This window comes from Pristiophorus japonicus, chromosome 9, assembly GCF_044704955.1.
Source record: "Pristiophorus japonicus isolate sPriJap1 chromosome 9, sPriJap1.hap1, whole genome shotgun sequence".
Classification (NCBI taxonomy): Eukaryota; Metazoa; Chordata; class Chondrichthyes; family Pristiophoridae; genus Pristiophorus; species Pristiophorus japonicus.
Genome location: NC_091985.1, coordinates 171,409,105 through 171,433,755, shown reverse-complemented (window position 1 = coordinate 171,433,755; position 24,651 = coordinate 171,409,105). Strand labels below are relative to the sequence as shown.

General features: G+C 47.7%; 1 protein-coding gene across 4 annotated transcripts in view; it reads right to left on the bottom strand.

Moving 5' to 3' along the window:
- Positions 1–24,651, bottom strand: part of LOC139273332 (uncharacterized protein C6orf118-like) — a 110,390-nt gene that overhangs the window by 19,154 nt on the left and 66,585 nt on the right. For 3 of the 4 annotated variants that reach the window (XM_070890141.1, XM_070890142.1, XM_070890143.1), the window contains 5 exons: positions 17,073–17,197; positions 11,979–12,037; positions 10,942–11,034; positions 3,409–3,605; positions 949–1,002 (listed from right to left, as the gene is read on the bottom strand). In XM_070890141.1, coding sequence (XP_070746242.1) covers positions 949–1,002; positions 3,409–3,605; positions 10,942–11,034; positions 11,979–12,037; positions 17,073–17,197 — 528 coding nt within the window. The remainder of the gene's footprint in view (positions 1–948; positions 1,003–3,408; positions 3,606–10,941; positions 11,035–11,978; positions 12,038–17,072; positions 17,198–24,651) is intronic. The other variant, XM_070890144.1, reaches the window with a different exon arrangement.

Below are 24,651 nucleotides of genomic sequence, written 5' to 3'. Positions count from 1 at the left end.
TTTAGGCTTTGATGTTTTTGGGGTGATAATGGCGGTGGAGCGGGAAAGTTAGCACTTGGGAACAGTTTGTGCCTCAGTCAGTAACATTGGGCAGCTGGGCCCTGAGTCAGGGGGCGCAGCACTAAGGGAGGCTTTGTACACCTCTCTCGGGCGTTAGTGTGGGAAACTCCCGAGCAAAAGAGCCGGGCCGGGAACGCTCCCAGAGACGCCTGGGGGTGGGGTGGACCTAAACCCCCCCACAAAAACATTCCCAAAACATTGCCCACGCCACCACAACACAAAGCGCAAAAACAATTAACAGTAAAAACAATCACACTTATCTTCCGAGTCCATCGCTCACCTCTTCGCCGACGGGACGGTTGGACTGAAATGATTTCCCAGGCGGTCACTGCGGATGCGCTTCCGGGCGGACGGGTCGGGCAGGAGCTCAAACTCGCGCCGGTGTCACAACCGGGAGCATTGCCCACCGGGCGCAGCTCTTCCAGGCGGTGCTGCTCAGCGCTGCCGCTAAACCCGACCCGAGGATCGCCGCGGGGCGCTGGAGGCTGACTGCCCGACCACAACACCTCACCATCGCCATCACCACCGAAAAACTGAGCAGAGAGCACCCGAAAATCCAGGTGTTTGGTGGTGTCGGTGTGCGATTACTAATTTAGTGACAATTGGTGCTGGTTTGGGATAGTGCGGCGATCGTGCCCACTGAGAGCTGGGCTGAGATGACCCAAACTCTTGAGAAAGGAGCCATGCAGCCAGCAGCAAGAGTAGACATTGAGCTGAACAAGACCCAGAAGTGAAAGGACAAGCACTGCATTAGCCAGTGCTTCGGGGAGCTGGTCAATCTTGGATGGAAAGGTTACACCGAGCTCACAGTACATTCAGGAAACCAGGAAGTCAGACCCAGAAATACAGCCGAGAATGAACCAAAACGGATAGGAAACGCGCTCTTACTTTTATTTTCCAGCGAAGTAACTGGTTGGATTTCTGCAGTTTTGCAATTTCAGCCTGTGGGAAGATTCGAACATTAGTTGTAGTGCTGTCATTTTTCTCAACAAACGCCCCAATTTAGTTATTCAACTCTCAACAACAGACTGGTTTGCAGGCTGTTGCAAATTTAACAAGGGACATCAGTATTGGACTTTGGAGAATTCTCCTGAAACAGGGATTTCCCCTATAACTCATGTCATTTTTAAAAACCCATACTTCATATTCTAGTACTTAAAATGCAATCAAGTTTGGCTAGGTGTATTTCCTCAAAAGTACTCAGAAGTGAGGAGGGAGGAGAATGCATGGTGCTTCAGTATATCTCTGATCTCATAGACGGTCCCTCAAAATGAGGATGACTTGCTTCCATGCCAAAAAAGGGATGAGTTCACAGGTGTTTCAATGAAGGACCTAATATTCCAGATCCAGAACTACATCCTGAAGGGTGGAAGATGCCTGTGCGTGGATTTTTTTAACGTGGGGTGGCCATTGCACACTAGCCACCACACGGGTTTGACAGAGCTAGGTCTTGGTCCAGTGGCAAGGATCTGTTGCATGGACCTAATGTGCACACATATCGCAGTGTGGCCTCTGATCTAGGGGATGACAGGTAACAGTCTTTTCTTAATAATAATAATGTTATTATACAACACGGGATTGTACTTTTTTGTTTAAAAGGAATATATCTGAATGCGAAGGCGTGATTGGTGATCGACACGCGAAGAAGACCTGTAGAAAAAGGGGAACTCGAGAGATTTTAAAATATCTCATTCAACAAAAGCTGTTCCAAATGAACATTGTGGGGTGAAATTGGTCTTTGGCAGTAGCGCAAATTGGGCAGTAGTGAATCGGCGACCCGATTTCCACCCTGCCCAATTTTCTTTTCCTTTGAGGTCAATCGAGTAATAATCCAGAGAACGCCAGTTCAAATCCCTCACTGGCAGTTTGAGAATTTTAATTCCTTTCAAACAAATCTGAAAATCAAAAGCCGGTCTGAGTAAAACTAACCATGAAGCTGTCATAGGAGCATTAGAAGCAGGAGGAGGCCCTTTCGCCCCTTGAGCCTGCTCTGCCATTCAATTAGATCATGGCTGATCTGTACCTCAACTCCATTTACCCATCTTTGCTCTGTATCCCTCGATACCCTTACTTGGATTTCCATAAAAAACCCCACTGGTTCACCAATGTCATTTAGGGAAGGAAATCTGCTGTCCTCGCTCAGTCTGGCCGATATGTGATTCCAGCCCCCTCCAACATGGATGGCTCTTGAAGTGGCTTTTTTAGGCTAAGGAAGAAAGGAATGTTGGAGGGAAAAATATTGAGAAACTTAAATTTAAAAAATGATTTGGTTTGGTGAAAATTAATTTGATTTCCCAGTTGCTACACTTGAAAAGAAAGAAAGACTTGCATTTATATAGTGCTTTTACAGCCAATGAAGTACTTTTCGGAGTGTAATCACTGTTGCAATGTGGGAAATGCGACAGACAATTTGCGCACAGCAAGCTCCCACACACAGCAATTTGATCATGTGTTTTTGTTATGTTGATTGAGGGATAAATACTGCCCAGGACACCAGGGATAATTCCCCTGCTCTTCTGTGGGATCAGACGGGGCCTCAATTTAACACCTCATCCGAAAGATGGCACCTCCGACAGTGCAGCACTCCCTCAGCACTGCACTGGAGTGTCAGCCTAGATGTTTGTGCTCTAGTCCCTGGAGTGGGACTTGAACCCACAACCTTCTCAGAGGCAAGGGTGCAACGCACTGAGCCACGGCCGACACTAATGGAAGAATGTGGTTTAAACAGGTAAGAGAAGCTCACCTGGTTCATCCATCAAAAGAAACGTAAGATGAAGTTTTTGGTTCATTTTCTTTGGACACATTTGTTTATCAGTTATAAAAATATTGGAGATGGAAAAAAGGCTGTTTGACTGGATGGGGCAGTTGGAAGCTGGTTACATAGAATTACAGAGAATTTTTTGCACAGACACAGGCCACTCGGCCTAACTGGCCTATGCCACAAGCCTCCTCCCACCTTACTTCATCTCATCCTATCCCTTTCTCCCTCATGTACTTATGCAGCTTCCCCTTAAATGCTTCGATGCGATAGGTCTTAACCATTCCATGTGGTACTGAGTTCCACATTCTAAGCACTCGCTGAGTAAAGAATTCCTAATTGGATTTATTAGTGACTACCTTCTATTTATGGCCCCTAGATTTGGAAAGCATCTTCTCTACGTCTACCTTATCAAACCCCTTCATAATTGTAAACACCTCCCATCAGGTTACCCACTCAGCCTTCGCTTTTCTAGAGAGGAGGTCCAGCCTGTTCAGTCTCTCAGTTCTGGTGATGAAGTCTCCAGGAATATGTCCAACCACAGTTGGCAACCCTCGGACAGGTGGAAAGGTTACAGCGATCATAAGTACCCGTGTGTCTCTGAGAGAGCTCTGCAGAGCATCAGTGATTATGGAGGGCACCATGGAATGCTTCAACTCATTCTCCAGTTCTTGAATCTGCACTGTCATTTTATAAGTGCTGCTCCTCAGTGAGAGCACCTGTTCCACCACAGACAGCGGCTTCTCTTTGGGTTTCAAGGGCTTCAAAGAAGGCCGCGCTTCTGCAACTTAAAAGAAGAAAGAAATAATGAAAGACTTGCATTTATATAGCGCCTTTCACAACCTCAGGATGTCCCAAAGCACCTAGTTACATTTGTAATGTAGGAAATGCGACAGCTAATTTGCACACCGCAAGGTACAACAAAACAGCAATGTGATAATGACCAGATAATCGCCTTTCAGCTGTTGGTTGATGGGTAAATATTGGTCAAAGCACCGGGGAGAACTCCCCTGCTCTCCTTCAACATCATATCATGGGATCTGTTACATCCACCTGAGAGGGCAGACGGGGCCTCGCTTTAACGTCTCATCCGAAAGACAGCACAACAACATTACACAGGTTACAATACTCATTAGGACAGCTTTTCAGATGAACTGAACTCGGAAAATGTGCAAAAACCACCCTGCATTAAATGAATGTCTATTATTTTAAATACAAAGTAATGTCAAAGGATTTGATTGGGTAGATACAGAGGAGCTGCTACTGCTGGGTGGGAACAAAGATGCACAATTTTAAACTTTGAGCCAGGCCAATCAGGAGTGAAACCAGGAAGCACATTTTCCACACAACGGGCAGTAGAAATCTGGAGCACTCTCCCCCAAAAGGCTGTGGATGCTGGGTAAATTTAAATTTTCAACAATCAGATTGATAGGCTTTTGTTAAGTCATCATCATCCCTTGGAATCGAGGAAGACTTGCTTCCTCTCTTGGCATGAGTCCTTAGGTGGCTGTACAGTCCAATACAAGAGCCACAGTCCCTTTCACAGGTGGGCAGACAGTGGTTGAGGGAAGGGGAGGGTGAGACCGGTTTGCCGCACGCCCTTTCCGCTGCCTGCGTTTGATTTCTCCATGCTCCCGGGTGCACTGCCTCCACTTAGGGCGATCTTTGGCCAGGGACTCCCAGGTGTCAGTGGGGATGTTGCACTTTATTAAGTAAGGGATCAAGGGATATGGAGCAAAGGCGCGTGTAATGTATTTGCTTCATGGGTTCTTTGTTTAAGAATTCATAGCAACACATTGCTATTGAGAACTAGTTGGTTTATTAACAAAAGTTTAACAATCACACTACACATTACCAATTTATCCACTGGGCTTCCAACCACGGCCTCATCGTGGATCCCCTGAACCCAACTGGCTGGGGTTTTATTGAGTCTTGTGAACATCACGTGACTGGCTAAGCCACTCACAACTCAACAGCTCTACAACTATTTTGTTGAAACTATAAATCAAGTGCCCCCTTATTAAAGGGGCTCTAAAACTGACAAATTAAACAAATTAAACTTTTAACATTAATGGATCAAATTAAAATTTGGTTGTCGGGGGTGATGATGCACTCCAGTCCCTCCAGTGCCCACCTCTCGCGGAAGGCCGCGAGCATACCGGTGGATACCGCGTGCTCCATCTCCAGGGACACCTTGGCTCAAACGTAACCGCGGAAGAGAGGCAGGCAGTCGGGCTGAACGACCCCCTCAACCGCCCGCTGCCCGGATCGGTTGATGGCCACCTTGACCATGCCCAGGAGCAGTCCTACAAGGAGGCCTCCCGACCTGCCTGCTCCCCTCCACACAGGGTGCCCAAAGATCAAGAGTGTGGGACTGAAGTGCAATCAGAATTTGAGGAGCAGCTCCTTCAAATATTGGAAGAGGAGCTGCAACCTCGCACATTCCATAAAAACATGGAACACGGACTCTTCCAAACTGCAGAAATTACAGACGGCCTGGGAGTCCGTGAACCGACTTAAAAACCGATTGCACGGGACTGCCCCGTGCAACACCCTCCAGGCCAAGTTCCCAATCAATAGAGGGAGGACTCCCGCGTAGAGTGTACTCCATTGGGGACCCCTGCTTCCTCTCAACAGCTCTACAACTATTTTGAGTTGCATATGTAACACATAAACATTAAATCAAATGCTCCCTTGTTTTTTTATTGAGGGCACCAGAAACACAAATTATACAAAAGGCGGGGGGTGGGGGGTGGGAGGGGGACGACACTAAAACCGACAAACTTAAACAAATTAACTTTTTACATGTGGTTCAAATTAAAATTTGGTTGCCGGGGGTGATGATGCACTCCAGTCCCTCCGGCGCCCACCACTCGCGGAAGGCCGCGAGCGTACCGGTATACACCGCGTGCTCCATCTCCAGGGACACCCTGGCTTGGATGTAACCGTGGAAGAGAGGCAGGCAGTCAGGCTGAACGACCGCCCGCTGCCTGGACCGGTTGATGGCTACCTTGGCCATGCCCAGGAGCAGTCCTACGAGGAGGCCTTCCGACCTGCCCACTCCCCTCCGCACAGGGTGCCCAAAGATCAGGAGTGTGGGACTGAAGTGCAACCAGAATTTGAGGAGCAGCCCCTTCAAATATTGGAAGAGGGGCTGCAACCTCGTACATACACATAGAACACGGACTCCTCTAGACCGCAGAAATTGCAGGCGACCTGGGAGTCCGTGAACCGACTTAAAAATCGATTGCACGGGACTGCTCCAATAAATAGATGGAGGACTTCCGCGTAGAGAGCACTCCATTGGGGACCCCCGCCTCCTCTCTGTCATGTATCCTACATGGCTACTGTTGGTACTATCACAAAGTGTGCCACCAGAGGGCACAGCAGTGGGAGACTTGTAGGTTACCTGTACAGGTGTGCCTGGCCTAGTATAAAAGGCAGGCCACCAGGTGTGATCCTCACTCTGGAGTTAGCAAATAAAGGACTACGGTCACTACAGTTCAAGTACAACACACTGCCTCGTGGAGTCATTACTAAAGTATCTAAGGACACAACAATTGGCGACGAGATTACGAACTTTCACGCGAAAATGGCTACCCTTGGTACGTTGCAGCAGTTCGCCAATGGTGATGATTGGGAAGCCTTTGTGGGGATACCCGAACATTTTGTCACAGCAACGACCTGGCAGGAGACGACCCGGCCACACTGGCTGATAAGCACAGAGCTATCTTGCTAACCAGTTGTGGGCTCACCGTCTATGGCCTTGTCAGGGACTTGCTGGCACCAGCAAAGACAACGACCAAGTCGTACAAGGAGCTCATAATCCTGATCCAGGAGCAACTCAAGCCCAAGGAGAGCATCCTCACAGCCAGACACCGGTTCTATACCCACCGACGGCCCGAAGGCCAAGAAATCGCGCTGCAGATCTCAGGAGGCTGGCGGCACCGTGCGAGTTCGGCACCCACCTCAGCGAAGTGCTGCGGGACATTTTTGTCATTGGAATTAGCCATGAGGGCCTTCTTCATAAGCTACTGTCTGCGGACCACAGTCACACTACAGAAGGCCATCTCTGTGAGCCAGGCATTCATGACCTCGACCTGCGGTTCTAGGCAGATGACTCACGCTCAGGACTCAAACCCGGCAGGTACTGTGCACAGAGTGGTGCCGTATAGAGGCTGGATTGTAGAGCGCGAACCCTCTCAGGGAAGAGAGAACAGGCCCCCGAGTCCCTTAACTCAGAGTCCGCCGAGGGGGCTACTTGAGTAGCTCCATGCTGGTGTTGTGGAGGGAATCACAGGGCTCACCAGTGCCGCTTTAAAGACTATGTATGCAAAGGCTGCAGCACAAAGAGCCACTCCAGCGAATGTGTAAGAGAAATATGACACTGTGTCGATGAAGAGTCTGCAGATGGCCATGAATCCAGCGTGGATTATGAAACGATAGGCAGAGAGGCAGCTCAGCCCCACGATGAGGTATATAGCATGTTTACCTGCACCACCGAGTGTTTCCCCGCTGAAGATGGAAGTCGAGAAAGATGGCGTTCCAGTCTTCATGAAAGTGGACACGGGGGCGAGCCAGTCAGTAATGAATCAAGAAGCCTTTGAGAGGTTATGGGACAATCAAGCTGAACGACCCAAGTTGGTCCCGGTTCAGGCAAAGCTACGCACCTACACCGATGAAATTATCCCAGTCATTGGTAACGTGAATGTAAAGGTACTCCATGATGGCGCGGTGCACAAGTTGCCACTGTGGATTGTTGCAGGTGATGGACCAACGCTGCTTGGCAGAAGGTAGATGGAGAAGACCCATTGGAAGTGGGAAGTCTTCACTCCAGCGATCGATGACCCCCGCGCTCAGAGGCAAAGCAAGCCCTCACCCGAGGGTGGATCCGGCACCAGAGAGCAGACCAGCACAGCACCCGAGGCACAGACCGCTCAGTACGACTGCGTGGAGATGATCCAGCTGAGACGACCCGAATGCACCTTCCAGGCTCCAGTGGCAGGACTCTGGAGGAAGAAAATCGGATCCAAAGGCGACTTCCCAGCATCAGTGGCAGAACCCGGGGAAAAGAGGATCTCCGCAGTCGACATCGTGGATGGAGGAAAGATGGCGCCCAAACCACGAGGTGAGGCGCTGAAGAAAAAGATGGCCGCGGCCAGATCACGAGGTGCAGTGCTGAAGGAGCAACACGTGGCACCGAACGGAGAAGAGGATTGGGGTAAAGCAAGCAAGGCTCTCTTAAAGGAGGTCTGCAACCCAGTACAATTAAAGAGACAGTTCCACACCCTCAAGCAATGTAATAGTAACTGTAAGTCAGAGACAGAATGTGTAATTGATCATGTAAAATGTGTAAGTAATAATCAGAGTTGTGTACATGCAATGAGCAAGGAAAAGTCGCGCGATCATGTAAAATGTGTAATTGATGATCTGAATTGTGCACATGCAACCAGCGAGGAAAAGTTGCGCGATTGCGTTCGGACCCACAGAGTGTCCATAATAAGTAATGAAAAGTTGTGCGAAGTAGGATTTCAACTGCACACAGCTAATGCAGCGGGCAGACATCCATCGGGAGCACACAGGTCCAGCGAGCTATCCAATGCTGTAGCCTGCGTCCAGGGGACCAGAGTTATACACCATGGAGTGTGGTCACAAGCAGCCAACACATGCGCAGAGCAAGTGACCTCAGCAAGGCAACAGCACCGGTATTGATACCCTGCCCCTGACCGGCTCCACCTCTCAGGCACCCAATGGCACTAACTGCCACGAGCCTGAAACAGCAGACTGTGCTAAGGCACAGTCACCAAACCCCATCACCATCAAGGCCATACCCATAAACGAAGGGTCACCCGCCACAGTTACCCCAAAGGGGATCAGGACCATCCAGGATCCCAAACCAAACATCGCCCAGGCCAGCGAGTCAGCAGTTCCCTGTGCATTGCTCGACGACAGCTCCTCAGGGAGCAGCAGTGACCCAGGGCGCAAAGAAAGGACAGGGAGGTCACAGGCATCTGTGAAGCGGCCCGACATAGGGACCAAGGCAACAGCCACAAGAGCTGGCAACTCGAGCCAACTGGGTTCCCACTGCCAGCACTGGGCACTGCGCTGCCACCAGACTGCAGGGACACAATCCAGCAGTTCTGGAACTAGTTTGTCCTTACACACCGGTTACTGCATCGATAAGGTATCTCACCAGTCTAACGTACTTGTCTCACAACGGAACCACAAATGTAATGTATTTTCCTGAACTGGAATGTATATGAATGCAATGAGCCTTCGACATAATCTATATGTGGAGGGGGGGAGAATGGAGTGGTCAGGGACACACACAAACAGTAACCAGCAGCACTCTACTGTAGCAAGTACTCACCCAAGATTGATCGACCTGCCAAAGGTCAACCAGATAGAGCTAAACCCAGAGCACAGTTAATGCAGAGGCGATTTACACTGAGGGTTTAGGGGGCAGTGATGTCATGTATCCTGCATGGCTACTGTTGGTACTATCTCAAGGTGTGCCACCAGAGGGCACTGCAGTGGGAGACTTATAGGTTACCTGTACAGGTGTGCCTGGCCTAGTATAAAAGGCAGGCCACCATATGTGATCCTCACTCTGGAGTTAACTAATAAAGGACTAAGGTCACTACACTGTCTCGTGGAGTCATTGTTAGAGCATCTAAGGACACAACACTCTCAACAGCTCTGCAAACCTGTGAGCACACTCAGAGGTGCATACATTACAGCTGGTAAATGAAGTTGAGATACAGATAATCTAATCGAATAGCTGTACAGACTCGAGGGTCTGAATGGCCTCCTCCTATTCCCATGCCCTGCAGCTGTGCAGTGATTGCAACTTCTAACGCAAGTAGTTCCTACAATATCAGCTCAAAACCGACACAGGACTAAGAGAAAAGGTTACTTCTACTTAACTTTTTTTCATTGGGTAACTGATACTATTGTGACCCTTAAGGACTCATTTGAAAACTTAAAAACGCAGGGGTCAAAGTCATAATTTTTTGGACTAGAATTCATTGCATTCATTCGACTTTTAGCACGAGATTAAAACAGCTGAAGCCGACTGTTAATACTAACATTCAGATATATAATAAATAATAACACTTGTGTGAATCAGGCAGCACATATCTGTGGTTAGTAATTCTAACTATTACGAGAAAAACATTTGACATTATATAGAATTTGCGGCCCAACTGGTCTATGATGGTGGTTATGCTCCACACGAGCCTCCTCCCACCCTATTTTATCTCACCCTATCAACATATCTTTCTATTCCTTTTGCCCTCATTTATCTGGCTTACCCTTAAATGCATCTACACTATTCACCTCAACCACTCCCTGTGGCAGCGAGTTCCACATTCTAATCATTCTCTGGGTAAAGATGCTTCTCCTGAATTCCTTATTGACGATCTTATACTTATGACCCCTAGTTTTGAACTCCCCACAAGTGGAAACAGCTCGACATCGACCCTATCAAACTCCATTGTCATTTTAAAGACCTTAGGTCACCACTCCGCCTTCTCTTTTCAGAGAAAACAGCCCCAGACTGTCAGTCTTTCCTGATAGCTGTACCCTCTCAGTTCTGGTATCACCTTTTTTCATCCTTCTCTAGTGCCTCTGTATCCTTTTTGCATGTGTAGTGAGATCAGCGCAGGGGAGTGAATCATTTTGCCATTTTGCATTCCCACTGTCAGGTGCAGTACACAACTACCTCTCCTCTGCCAGACAATATGTCTTAACTTCAAACTTGGAAGAGCGCCTCATCTCCTCACAGCACTAAGCGTGAATTACTGCACTCGGCCCGTTTTTGTAAATGAGATAGAGCTGTGAATATTTCAACTCTCGGGGCTTAGTTTTCCCCAAAGCATTTTTTTGGCGTACTTGAAGAGTTACGCCCGATTCTTTTGGGCCCAAGTATGCCAAAAAAAAAGTGTTGCGAGTTTTCCAGTTGCATCTCTTCATTTTGACGTGGCCTGACCCGAGGTGAGCAGAGCTTTGATCTGCGCCAAAAGGATCAGGCTGCCATGGTAACCAGGGACACAATGCAAGTGAAGCTTACTGCCACCTCCCAACACATTAAAAGAATTGAAAAACACATAGCACCAACTGACCTCCAACCCCACCCGAAGGCTGTTCCTGTTCCATTCTCGGTCGCTCGTTCGTCCGTCTGTGTCTGTCAGTCTGTGTCTCTCTCTCTCCCTTGGCTGAAAAAAAAACGGACTTAAAAAATTCGTAACTAACTGAGTTACGCTGGTGCAAATTGATTGGGGGAACTGGGGATTTTTAAGTTCGGCCAGAAAAAACAGCCTGCCCCCAAAAAAACACCACAAATACTGGGGAAAATTGAGCCCTTGAATTGGGTAGAAATAGTCATTTCAGGGAGTTGGGCAATGTAAATGATATTGAGGTGAGTACTTCATGGATCAACAGCAGCAGTCTATAGTCCAAAAGCCAGAAATGATGGGACACTCGAGAGCCACTCGCTGCATTTCATCACTTCTCACCCAGCTGGTTGGTCGACCTTTCCCCTCTCTCTATACACATCATGTATTAGTCTTCCCGATAAACACAGTATCACAGGTTGTGGAAATAACCAATTGAATGTTTTCCAATAAAGAAAATAACAAATGACAACTCACCGTACGTTTTCACTGTAGTCACCCATCGAGAATTATAAGTAGCACTTAAAGTTGCCGATGTCCCCACTAATATTTTTTTCAGCCCCGTGACCCTTTAAGGGGCTGCATGACCCATTCAAAAATCTGCACATGCGTGGTTTTTGATTGAGAGTCCGGCTGCACAGGAGGCCCACACTTCTGCACGGGCGCGTGGCTGAGAAGCTTAAAGGGAACACTGGCAATTGGCAAATCTGATTGGACGTAGTCCTGGAGTTGTTAAATCACATCAACTCCCGCCTCCAAACGCACCGCCCCAGCTCCATTAATTTTAGAACCAATAAACAAAAGTGGTCGAAGAAAATGATAAAAACACCACCATTTTCTTTTTAACGCCCCAATAATTTTCTTCTCCAGGGTTGCTCGCAGCAGTGTCTGGAGATTCATCTTTAATTGCTGGAGATCCCCAGGACACTCACAGAGGGTTGGCAACCCTGCTTAAAGTGTTCATTCTCAAGCAAAGTTTGACTTACCTTGCTGCTTAGGCAGGGGCTCAGATTTAGAAAGTTTCTGCTCAAGTTCATTCCTCAGCCTAAAAAAGAAACAGGTTTACCAAATATGTTAAAGAAAGAAAGACTTGGATTTATATAGCGCCGTTCACGGCCATCAGATGAACCAAAGCGCTTTACAGCCAATGAAGTACTTTTGGAGTGTAGTCACTTGTAATGTGGGAAACACGGCAGCCAATTTGCACACAGCAAGCTCCCACACACAGGAATGTGATAATGACCAGATAATCTGTTTTTGTGATGTTGGTTGAGGGATAAATATTAGCCAGGACACCAGCGATAACTTCCCTGTTCTTCATCAAAATAGCGCCATGGGATCTTTTACGTCCACCTGTGAGAGCAGACAGGGCCTCGGTTTAACATTTCATCTGACAGATGGCACCTCCGACAATGCAGCACTTGCACTGGAGTTTCAGCCTAGATTATTGTGCTCAAGTGTCTGGAGTGGGACTTGAACCCACAACCTTCTAGATCATAGGCAAGCTGCTACCCACTGAGCCACAGCTGACACAAAAGCAGGCATCAGGTCTATATGGAGCTAGGGAAACCACATGAGATGTGGACTCACTTTTTACAAGCCCACCTTGCTCCCACCATTTGCTCCCCCAACTATCTCCCCAGCCAGGGACCCCAGAACCATCAGTTGACCTGAGAAACCCCCGACTGCCTGCATCAGCCAGTGCTAAATGGTGCCTAAGTGCTAAATAGTTGTCAACCAATAGCTGATGCCGTGAATCGGAGTGGTGTCATTTAACACCAAACTTCCACTTCCAATAGATAGCAGCTCCTGAAACACCTTGGGTGAGCAATTGATATCCTTATTGTCACCTGGTAGCACCAGCAATGCGTGACAAAATGGCGGGCCGCCGTTCTTGCGCCAGCTGGGGGCGGTCCTGGCGGTGCCGGTCATATTGGTTGCCTCCTTTGTGCGGTCGGTAACCGGCAGCGCCCTGAAAAGAAGTGTCATCGTGGTGACATCAGTTGGTGTGCAATGTCAACTTAACGTTTCCTCCGTGAACTTCGACCCTGGCGCTCGAGTCATCGCTGGGTTTTTAGCACGCCAGGTTAACCCGACGGGCGATATCTGCAGCTGTTAAAGGGACACACACATCAATCAGGTAAGTTTGAATGGAAGGATTTGGACTTTTTTTATTTTATTGAAGTGGTGGCTTGCTGCAATAGATGTAAAAAGTTTTTTTTAAGTAGGGAGTGCTGCTGGACGCTTGCAAGGGCTCGGATGGTAAGTGAACGCCTTTGAGAAGACAGAACATACTGGGAATACTCAGCAGGTCATGCAACATCCGTGGCGTTCACGTCTCAGGTCAACATACTGCCTGACCAACTGAGTATTTGCTGCATTTTATGCTGTCATTTCATATTTCCAGCGTTCTCTTTCAGAGGGAAGAGGAAGAAGCAGAAGAGGAGCAATCAGACAGAAGGATGCATCCCAGAAAGACTCGTTGTTGCTAGGATATCCAGGATGGAATCATCTGCCTGCGGGCTCACTGCCTGGGCAGGCTGTATTTCTTGGATGTGTGAAATAAGGAAGGCGCAAGGGTGGAGCTGTGCTGATGGGAGGGTTGGAAGCCGAGAGTTGCATGTCAGAACGACAATAACGTTTGAGGATACCCGCATCTTGTATCCTTTCAGCTCCGCCGCTGGCTGAGGGCTCAGCCAGGCCCCTGCCAAGAATGGCCAGCACCGTGTCCTCCAAGGGGGTGAGGTGAGGCTAGGAATAGGAGATGTGCCTTGTCATTGGTGCAGATTGTTGGTAGGTGAGTGATTGAGGATCCTGCATTGAGCAGTGTGTGAGGCTAGAGGTTCAGTTGGTCGGTGAGACTTTGGAAGATGCATTCACTGACCTTGACCAGTGGTCTGAGATCGTGAAGCTTCTTTGGGCACTGGAGTCATGTGGTGGGGGTGACACTGCTGGCAGTGACTGCCTTAGTGATATATTCCCACATTGTTCTTTCTGGAGGCCTCCTGTAGGGAAAGGGCGTGTCTTGCAGTGTCGACCCCCTGCACAAAGCTGGAGTGCTGCGTGCGAGACCCTGGGTGCCCCTTCCCTGGCTCGCTAAGCCATTTGTGTTAGTGCTGAGGCAGTTTTTACTTTTGTTGATTTTCGGAAGGTCATTCAGCTGTAAATGCTGAATATTGACATTTGGAACTTCTTTTAAATATTGATTATTTGTTAAGACAGAAAAAGGGCTGAAAAATATACTGAATCAGTGCACTTATTTTCCCTTGCTTCAATATGCATGGCCCTTTAAATTTCACAGCTCCTCGCTACCCACAATGCACTGTGAGCTTCACAGCCTCGCACCAGACACTCAGGGATACAGATTGGTCCAGGATCCCCCGTGCAATGCCACCAGGCACCTCAGGATAGCGCTGCACCACTTATCACCATGCCCCCCATGCCAATTTACCTTGTTTAGCGTGGCGGCCATTTCGAGCACCGTGAACAGCAGTTGGCGAGGACACCGACTGCTATCCGGGCAAGAACAAATTTTTCCCCCCATGAATTTAACATGTTGCACACTTAACCTGCTGACATAGATTCAGCTTCAGCTGATTAAGGAGTTGATATCCATGGGTGAGATAATCTCCATGCATTTCAACTGCAGGTAACGTGTGCAAGGTGTAAAATGCATGGCGATTAGGGACAGCGTATTAATTAGAAGATTGGTGTAATTTGACTGAATCAGAACACCAGGTATTGGCTCCAACCGGGAAAATTGTTTCGGGGGAGGGAAAATCAAATTTTATGGAGTTGTGGAATCATGGTCCTATTTTGGAGCAAAGTTCACTCCACTCCAACATCAGAGACAGACTCCATCAGTGTGGTCTCCATTATCTACAGCAGTTATCCGAACAATGAGCAAGACTGCTAATTAATGCCCAGTTTAGACCACAAACTCATTTCACATATGACCCTTACAAATAGCAAAAGAGACAATGCCTTCTGTATTTCAGTTGGATTTCATGTCTAACCTCAGGAGAGATATGGGAAAATACATTTAAGAAACAGAGATCAATAATATATTTTGTTCTCTTTAAAAAAAAAGACAGTACCCTTTATTGCCAGGCTATACAGGATATTCTGGATTTCAAAATGCACTCAGTACTGCATTACACAAAGCACTATTTTATATAGTCACTTGTGTTTACTTCAACAGTCGTTAATTATAGTTTCCCAATGGCTTATTGAGGTATACAAGATAATGAAGGGAATAGATTGTGTTCAAGCTGACCGTTTATTTCAATTAAATAGGTTAGGTAGCACCAGGGGGCACAAGTTTAAGTTGTATAAGGTTAGATCGAGGTCAGAGGTCAGGAGGTGGTTCATTTCCCAGAGAACAGTAGACCTCTGGAACAAGCTGCAGTTCCATGTGGCGGATGCAGACTCACTGAATTCCCTCAAGCGAAAGCTGGATTTGTTTCTGGCTGGGGCGGAGATCACCTCTTACAGAAGGTAGGTACTGCAGGGAATTCAAGGCCAGAGGGATCTGCTGGGCTAGTTTCAATCGCCGCAATGGGTCGGAGAGCAATTTCCCAGATTTTTCTTTCCAAATTGGCCTGGGCTTTTTATCTGTTTTTGCCTCTCCCAGGAGATCACATGGTTTGGGGTAGGGTGGAGTGTATATGTTGTGGTACACAAGGTATCGCCATTGTGCGGGACAGACTCAATGGACCAATGGTCTTTACCTGTCTGTCATTGTTCGTACCTTCGTAAGTGCGCTTCCCTTAGTGGTTCTAAGTCATACGTACCAGCACGGTGTCAGGTTTAATCTCTGCCCCGTGCGAGTTAGTTAATCTCAACCAGAATGGTACTACAAATACTACAGCATGCCTAGGTTACAGAAGGGGGGATTGGCAAGGAGACCCAGTTCTGATCTTTATCCTATTGATAAATGGGTGTGAATATTGGGTTAGGACAGAATCAGAACCATCTCCTTTGGCCTCTAGGCTCAAATAGCCCACAGGCATTTAGCATTAAGACTCACGTATGACACGTGGCTATTTAGTTACCATTCTACAGTATAATATTGGAGACGGATAAACAAGAGGCGTCCTTTACCCTTGCCTGAAGCAGGGAGTAGGCCATTTGCGTATGCAAATAAGGGGCCTAACGCCTGCTTCAGGTTCCTGCTGCAACATTGGTTTGCCCCAAAGCAGCCAGCGCCAAAAGTGGGCGCTCCCTAATTTAACTCCCATGTTCTGTCGATTTAAATGTTAATGGCTTGGGAGTTCTCTGGGTTGATGATAGGATGAATCTATAATTCTCCCATTTTACTGGTGCCTTCCCCCCATCCCCACCATGTTAGCAATAATAGCTCACTCCAGTCTTGTGGAATAAAGCAAAACGATGGGCTGGTAAATTTACCACTGCTTCAATTAGTCAACATTTGCCATAACAATGGGCGACTGGTTGAAATGTACGGTCGTCCTCCACACAAGTGGACTCATGCACAGGGGTATGACTTGTGCAGTGTGTGTTAACTGAAGGGCCATTGCATAACCAGATTAAACCATTCGTTCCAAATCAATATCATCACTTTAGCTATGAGGAAAGATTGGATAGGCTGGGGTTGTTTTCTTTGGCACAGAGGAGGCTGAGGGGAGATTTAATTGAGGTGTATAAAATTCTGAGGGGTCTAGATATAGTGGATAGGATGGACCTATTTCCCTTAGCAGAGGGGTCAATAACCAGGGGGCATAGATTTAAAGTAATTGGTAGAAAGATTAGAGGGGAGATGAGGAAATGACATTTCACCCAGAGGGCGGTGGGGATCTGGAACTCTGAAAGGGTGGTAGAGGCAGAAACCCTCATCACATTTAAAAAAATACTTGGATGTGCACTTGAAGAGCCATGACCTATAGGGCTACGGACCGAGTGCTGGAAGGTGGGATTAGGCTGGGGAGCTGTTTTTCGACCGACACGGACACCATGGGCCAATTGGCCTCCTTCTGTGTCATAATTTTCTATGATTCTACGATTACAGAATAAAGTACCTAATTTACAGCAATATTCTCATAGAAACGGCGTACACTTACTCATTGTTCCTCCGCAAAGCACGCCTTGCTTCCTGCTCCAGACTTACGACTTTTTGTCGGGCCTCCTCTACGTGCTGAGTTTTCACTGTCCTGCTGTTCATACCTCGGAGCTGAGCCTGAAAGATCTGTTGGATTTAGAAGGAGAAAGAAAAATACATTTAACAAAAAAACATTAAGCTTTTTGGAAACTTCTATCTGTAAATATTTAATGGCAACAGTTAGCGGCAAAGTAGTGTGCTGCCCGGTGACATCAGAGGCCACAGCATACATCAAAAAAGGGATGTTCATCCCTGTCCCATTATGGTGGTACAGCACAAAAGATCTGCATCACGTTTAATGGAGGGGATATGACAAGCAAAAGATAAATATAGAAGCATGCACATTATTCAGCATAAAAGGGGCCATAAAAGGAGCGCAGGTGAGCGTCCCGGGAGCAGCGTAGAGGCGTACCAATTCAGGGAGCAGCCCGAGCTGGTGCAGGAGGACGACGGCAACGGAGAGTGACGTCAGCAAGGTCCAGGTCGGTGATTGGAGCGTGGGTCGGTACTGCAGGAGCGGTGAGGTTGGGGCGAAAGAGCAGCGAGAGACTGTGGAAGGATGTGATCGGGGCTCAGGGGAGGCATGAGTTCGGGGCCAGGGGCCCAGGGGCAGCATGGGCCAGCCCACACTGTGATATGTGTGCGCACTAGGCCCGTGCAGCAGAGCTGGTCCCCAGTCGTCCTGGGTAACCCTTGCCACTGGACCAAGACCTAGCTCTGTCAAGCCCGTGTGGTGCCTGGTGTGCAACGGTCACCACAGGTTAAAAAAATCCACGCACAGGCATCTTCACCCCTTCAGGATGTAGTTCGGGCCCTTCTTTCGAAACACCTGTGAACTCATCCTTTTTTGGCGTGGAAGCAAGTCATCCTCGCTTCGAGGGACGGCCTATGATTCAGTATCACCCAAAATGAACAAAATCTAGATTTGATTCTTTTAGCAAGAAGATGCAATGTATGTAACAGCAATGAGTTCAACGACGAAAGAAAGGAAGACTTGCATTTAAATAGCGTCTTTCATGCCCTCTTGTGTCCCAAAGCACTTTAAGTATTTTCGGTGTAGACCTGTTGTAATATAGGAAACGCAGCAGCCAATTTGCACATAGCAAGCTCCCACACACAGCACTGAGATACTGACCAGATAATCTGTCACACACACACGCTCGACCTCTCTCTTCAGCAGCACCGACACACACACTATCTCAGAGCTGTCCTGGTCTGCAGTTCCATTTCATCCTTCGCCTCATCCGGCACTTTAACAGAAAACATTTTTTTCTTCAGTATTGCGACCGATAGCAGAGATTAGTGTGTAAAATTAAGGCACATGGTATTGGGGGTAATGTATTGACGTGGATAGAGAACTGATTGGCAGACAGGAAGCAGAGAGTCGGAATAAACGGGTCCTTTTCAGAATGGCAGGCAGTGACTAGTGGGGTGCCGCAGTGTTCAGTGCTGGGACCCCAGCTATTTACAATATACATTAATGATTTAGACGAAGGAATTGAGTGTAATATCTCCAAGTTTGCAGATCACACTAAGCTGGGTGGTGGTGTGAGCTGTGAGGAGGATGCTAAGAGGCTGCAGGGTGACTTGGACAGGTTAGGTGAATGGGCAAATGCACGGCAGATGAAGTATAATGTGGATAAGTGCAAGGTTATCCACTTTGGTGGCAAAAACAGGAAGGCAAATTATTATCTGAACGGTGACAGATTAGTAAAAGGGGAGGTGCAATGAGACCTGGGTGTCATGGTACATCAGTCATTGAAGGTAGGCATGCAGATTCAGCAGGCAGTAAAGAAAGTAAATGCCATGCTGGCCTTCATAGCGAGAGGATTTGAGTATAGGAGCAGGGAGTCTTGTTGCAGTTGTACAGGGCCTTGGTGAGACCACACCTTGAGTATTGTGTGCAGTTTTGGTCTCTTAATCTGAGGAAGGACATTCTTGGTATTGAGGGAGTGCAGCGAAGATTCACCAGACTGATTCCCGGGATGGCAGGACTGACATATGAGAAAAGACTGGATCGGCTCGGCTTATACTCACTGGAATTTAGAAGAATGAGAGGGGATCTCATAGAAACATATAAAATTCTGATGGGACTGGACAGATTAGATGCTGGAAGAATGTTCCCGATGTTGGGGAAGTCCAGAACCAGGGGACACAGTCTAAGGATAAGGGTTAAGCCATATAGGACCGAGATGAGGAGAAACTTTTTCACCCAGTGAGTTGTGAACCTGTGGAATTCTCTGCCACAGAGAGTTGTTGATGCCAGTTCATTGGACATATTCAAAAGGGAGTTAGATGTGACCCTTACGGCTAAAGGGATCAAGGGGTATGGAGAGAAAGCAGGAATGGGGTACTGATGTCGACTGATCATCAATGATCATATTGAATGGCAGTGCAGGCTCGAAGGGCTGAATGGCCTGCTCCTGCACCTATTTTCTTTGTTTCTATGTTTCCTTTCAGGTGTCAAGCATCACAAGCCTCAACAACTCTTGGACACCAACCATCTTCCTGAACCTTCTCAGTGTCAGTGCCAGCTATGGCTCAGTGGGTAGCACACTCGCCTCTGAGGCAGAAGGTTGATGGTTCAAGTCCTATTCCAGGGACTTGAGCACATAAATCTAGGCTGACATTCCCAGTGCAGTGCTGAGAGAGCACTGCACTGTTGGAGGTGCCATCTTTTGGATGGGACATTAAACCATTTCAAGTGGACATAAAATATCCCATGGCAGTATTTCGAAGAAGAACAGGGGAGTTATCCCTGGTGTCCTGGCCAATATTTATCCCTCAATCAACATAACAAAAACAGATTATCTGGTCATTATCACATTGCTGTTTGTGGGAGCTTGCTCATCATCATCGTAGGCAGTCCCTCGGAATCAAGGAAACATAGAAACATAGAAAATAGGTGCAGGAGTAGGCCATTCGTCCCTTCGAGTCTGCACCACCATTCAATAAGATCATGGCTGATCATTCACTTCAGTATCCCTTTCCTGCTTTATCTCCATACCCCTTTAGCCGTAAGGGCCATATCTAACTCCCTCTTGAATATATCCAATGAACTGGCATCAACAACTCTCTGCGGCAGGGAATTCCACAGGTGAACAACTCTCTGAGTGAAGAAGTTTCTCCTCATCTCAGTCCTAAATGGCCTACCCCTTATCCTAAGATTGTGTCCCCTGGTTCTGGACTTCCACAACATCGGGAACATTTTTCCCGTATCTAACCTGTCCAGTCCCGTCAGAATCTTATAAGTTTCCATGAGATCCCCTCTCATCCTTCTAAACTCAATGAATAAAGGCCCAGTTGATCCAGTCTCTCCTCATATGTCAGTCCAGCCATCCCTGGAAGCAGTCTGCTGAACCTTCGCTGCACTCCCTCAATAGCAAGAACGTCCTTCCTCAGGTTAGGAGACCAAAACTGAACACAATATTCCAGGTGAGGCCTCACCAAGGCCCTGTACAACTGCAGTAAGACCTCCCTGCTTCTATATTCAAATCCCCTAGCTATGAAGGCCAACAGGACATTTGCCTTCTTCACAGCCTGCTGTACCTGCGTGCCAGTACATTACCCCCAATACCTTGTGCTTTGATTTTGCATACCAATCTCTTTTGTGGGACTTTGTCAAAGGCCTTTTGAAAGTCCAAATACACCACATCCACTGGTTCTCCCTTGTCCATTCTACTAGTTACATCCTCAAAAAATTCCAGAAGATTTGTCAAGCATGATTTCCCCTCATAAATCCATGCTGACTTGGACTGATCCTGTCACTGCTTTCCAAATGCACTGCTATTTCATCCTTAATAATTGATTCCAACAATTTCCCCACGACTGATGTCAGGCTAACCGGTCTATAATTACCCGTTTTCCCTCGTCCTTTTTTAAAAAGTGGTGTTACATTAGCTACCCTCCTATCCATAGGAACTGATCCCGAGTTGATAGACTGTTGGAAAATGATCACCAATGCATCCACTATTTCTAGGGCCACTTCTTTAAGTACTCTGGGATGCAGACAATCAGGCCCCGGGGATTTATCGGTCTTCAATCCCATCAATTTCCCCAACACAATTTCCTGCCTAATAAGGATATGCTTCAGTTCCTCCTTAGCACTAGACCCTCGGTCCACTCGTACATCGGGAAGGTTATTTGTGTCTTCCTTCGTGAAGACAGAACCAAAGTATTTGTTCAATTGGTCTGTCATTTCTTTGTTCCCCATTATAAAATCACCTGAGTCCGGCTGCAAGGGACCTACGTTTGTCTTCACTAATCTTTTTCTCTTCACATATCTATAGAAGCTTTTGCAGTCAGTTTTTATGTTCCTGGCAAGTTTCCTCTCGTACTCTATTTTCCCCCTCCTAATCATTAATTTCCCTTGTTAGCCACAGTTGAGCCACATTCGCTGTTTTATTTTTACTCCAGACAGGGATGTACAATTGTTGAAGTTCATCCATGTGATCTATAAATGTTTGCCATTGCCTATCCACCGTCAACCCTTTAAGTATCCTTTGCCAGTCTATTCTAGCCAATACACGCCTCATACCATCGAAGTTACCTTTCCTAGTTTCTGAATTAACTGTGTCACTCTCCATCTTAATAAAGAATCCGACCATATTATGGTCACTCTTCTCCAAGGGGCCTCGCACAACAAGATTGCTAATTCGTCTCTTCTCATTGCACATCACCCAGTTTAGGATGGCCAGCTCTCTAGTTGGTTCCTCGACATATTGGTCAAGAAAACCATCCCGATTACACTCCAGGAAATCCTCCTCCACCACATTGCTACCAGTTTGGTTAGCCCAATCTATATATAAATTAAAGTCGCCCATGATAACTGCTGTACCTTTATTGCACACATCCCTTATTTCTTGTTTGATGCTGTCTCCAACCTCACTACTACTGTTTGCTGGTCTGTACACAACTCCCACTAGCGTTTTCTGCCCTTTGGTATTCCGTAGCTCCACCCATACTGATTCCACAACATCCAAGCCAATGTCCTTCCTTACTATTGCATTAATTTCCTCTTTAACCAGTAACGCCACCCGGCCTCCTTTTCCTTTCTGTCTATCCTTCCTAAATGTTGAATACCCCTGGATGTTGAGCTCCCAGCCTTGGTCACCCTGGAGCCATGTCTCTGTGATGCCAATTCCATCATATCCATTAATTGTTCTCTGTGCAGTTAATTCGTCCACCTTATTCCGAATACTCCTCGCATTGAAGCACAGAGCCTTCAGGCTTGTCTTTTTAACACACTTTGCCCATTTAGAATTTTGATGTAATGTGGCCATTTTATTTTTTGCCTTGGGTTTCTCTGCCATCCACTTTTACTATTATCCTTTCTATATTTTGCCTGTCTCCATTTTATTTCCCTCTGCCTCCCTGCATAGGTTCCCATTCCCCTGCCATATTAACTCCTTCCCAACAGCACTAGCAAACACTCCTCCCCTAGGATATTGGTTCCAGTCCTGCCCAGGTGCAGACCCTCTGGTTTGTACTGGTCCCACCTCCCCCAGAACTGGTTCCAATGTCCCAGGAATTTGAATCGCTCCCATCTGCACCACTCCTCAAGCCACATATTCATCTGCGATATCCTGCGATTCCTACTCTGACTAGCATGTAGCACTGGTAGCAATCCTGAGATTACTACTTTTGAGGTCCTACTTTTTAATTTGGCTCCAAGCTCCCTAAATTCATCTCGTAGGACCTCATCCCGTTTTTTACTTATATCGTTGGTACATATATGCACCACGACAACTGGCTGTTCACCCTCCCTTTTCAGAATGTCCTGCACCTGCTCCGAGACATCCTTGACCTTTGCACCAGGGAGGCAACATACCATCCTGGAGTCTCGGTTGCGGCCGCAGAAACGCCTATCTATTCCCCTTACAATTGAATCCCCTATCACGATCGCTCTCCTACTCTTTTTCCTGCCCTCCTGTGCAGCAGAGCCACCCACGGTGCCATGAACTTGGCTGCTGCTGTCTTCCCCTAAAGAGTCATTCCCCCTTAAAAATCCACTCTTAAAAATAAGTCCTTAGGTGACTGAACAGTCCAATGCGAGAACCACAATCCATGTCCTTTCCAGAAAAAGGTATAACCTCCACCTTGTTCCTTGAGCTGGCCTTCCCCTGCCCGTCGGGTCTCGCTTAGGGCAGCGATGTCAATATCAAAGCATCTAAGTTCCTGGGCAACTATGGCGGTGCGACATTCCGGTCTGTCGCTGTTGAGGTTGTCCATGAGGACCCTGACGTTCCAGGTTCCGAACCCCATGTTAGAGGAGTGGAAGATGCCTGTGCATGAGTTCTTTTAACATGGGGTGGTCGTTACACACCGGCTACCACACGGGCTTAACTGAGTAAGGTCTTGGTCCAGTGGCAAGGGGGTCCAGGACGACTGGAGACCAGGCACTGCTATATGGGCCTAGTTGCCAACGTGGGAGCTTGCTGTGCGCAAATTGGCTACCGCATTTCTCACATTACAACAGTGACTACACTCCAAAAAGTACTTCATTGGCTGTAAAGCACTTGGAGACGTCCGGTGGTGGTGAAAGGCACTATGTAAATCCAATCTTTCTTTTTCTTTCTTTCCCCTTCAGTTTCCTCTGACCCAGCCCAGCCCTTCTTCCAATCTCAGGCTCTCTGACCATCCCTTCTCTGACCCCGAACCATTAGCCCTCAGCAAAGGCCTCAGCTTCATTCCCTTACACTCCCACCTCCATTGCTTTCATGTTCACCTCCGTGCCCTCTTCTCTGGCCAGGAGTCTCCCCTGCCCCTCCCCCACTGCACAGCTGACCCTGTCTCCCATCTTCAGAATTCTCATTCGACCTGGACCTCTCCCTCTGGCCTCTTACCCTTTTTTTCATTGTCACGCTGGCTGTTCCCATCTCAATTTCTCTACTCCCCTCACTTACTCCAACCAACCTCCCTCTGAACTTGCAGCACTCCGCTCGCTCAGATCCTACCCTAACATTATCATTAAACCTGCTGACAAGGGTGGTGCTGTTGTTGTTCGGTGAACCGACCTCTACTTTGCTAATGCTGATCGGCAACCCTCTGGCACCTCCTCCTACCTCCCCTTGGACCATGACGCCACTACTGAACATCAAGCCATCGTTTGCAAGACCGTCACAGACCTCATCTCCTCTGGAGATCTTCCCTCCATGGCCGCCAACCTCATAGTTCCCCAAACCCACACAGCCCACTTCCACCTCCTTCCCAAGATCCACAAACAGGATTGCCCCGGTAGTCCCAATGTTCAGCCTGTTCTTGCCCCACAGAACTGATTTCTTCCTATCTCGACTCTATTTTTTCTCTCCTTGCCTATTCTCTTCCCACCTATATCCACGTCTCCTCCGACGCCCTCCGTCACTTTAACAGTTTCCAGTCACCTGGCCCCAACAGTCTCCTTTTCACCACGGACGTCCAATCCCTCTACACTTCCATCCCCCACCAGGATGGCCTGAGGGCGCTCCAATTCTTCTTCGAGCAGAGGCCCAACCAGTCCCCATCCACCATCACCCTCCTCCCCCTGGCTGAACTTGTTCTCA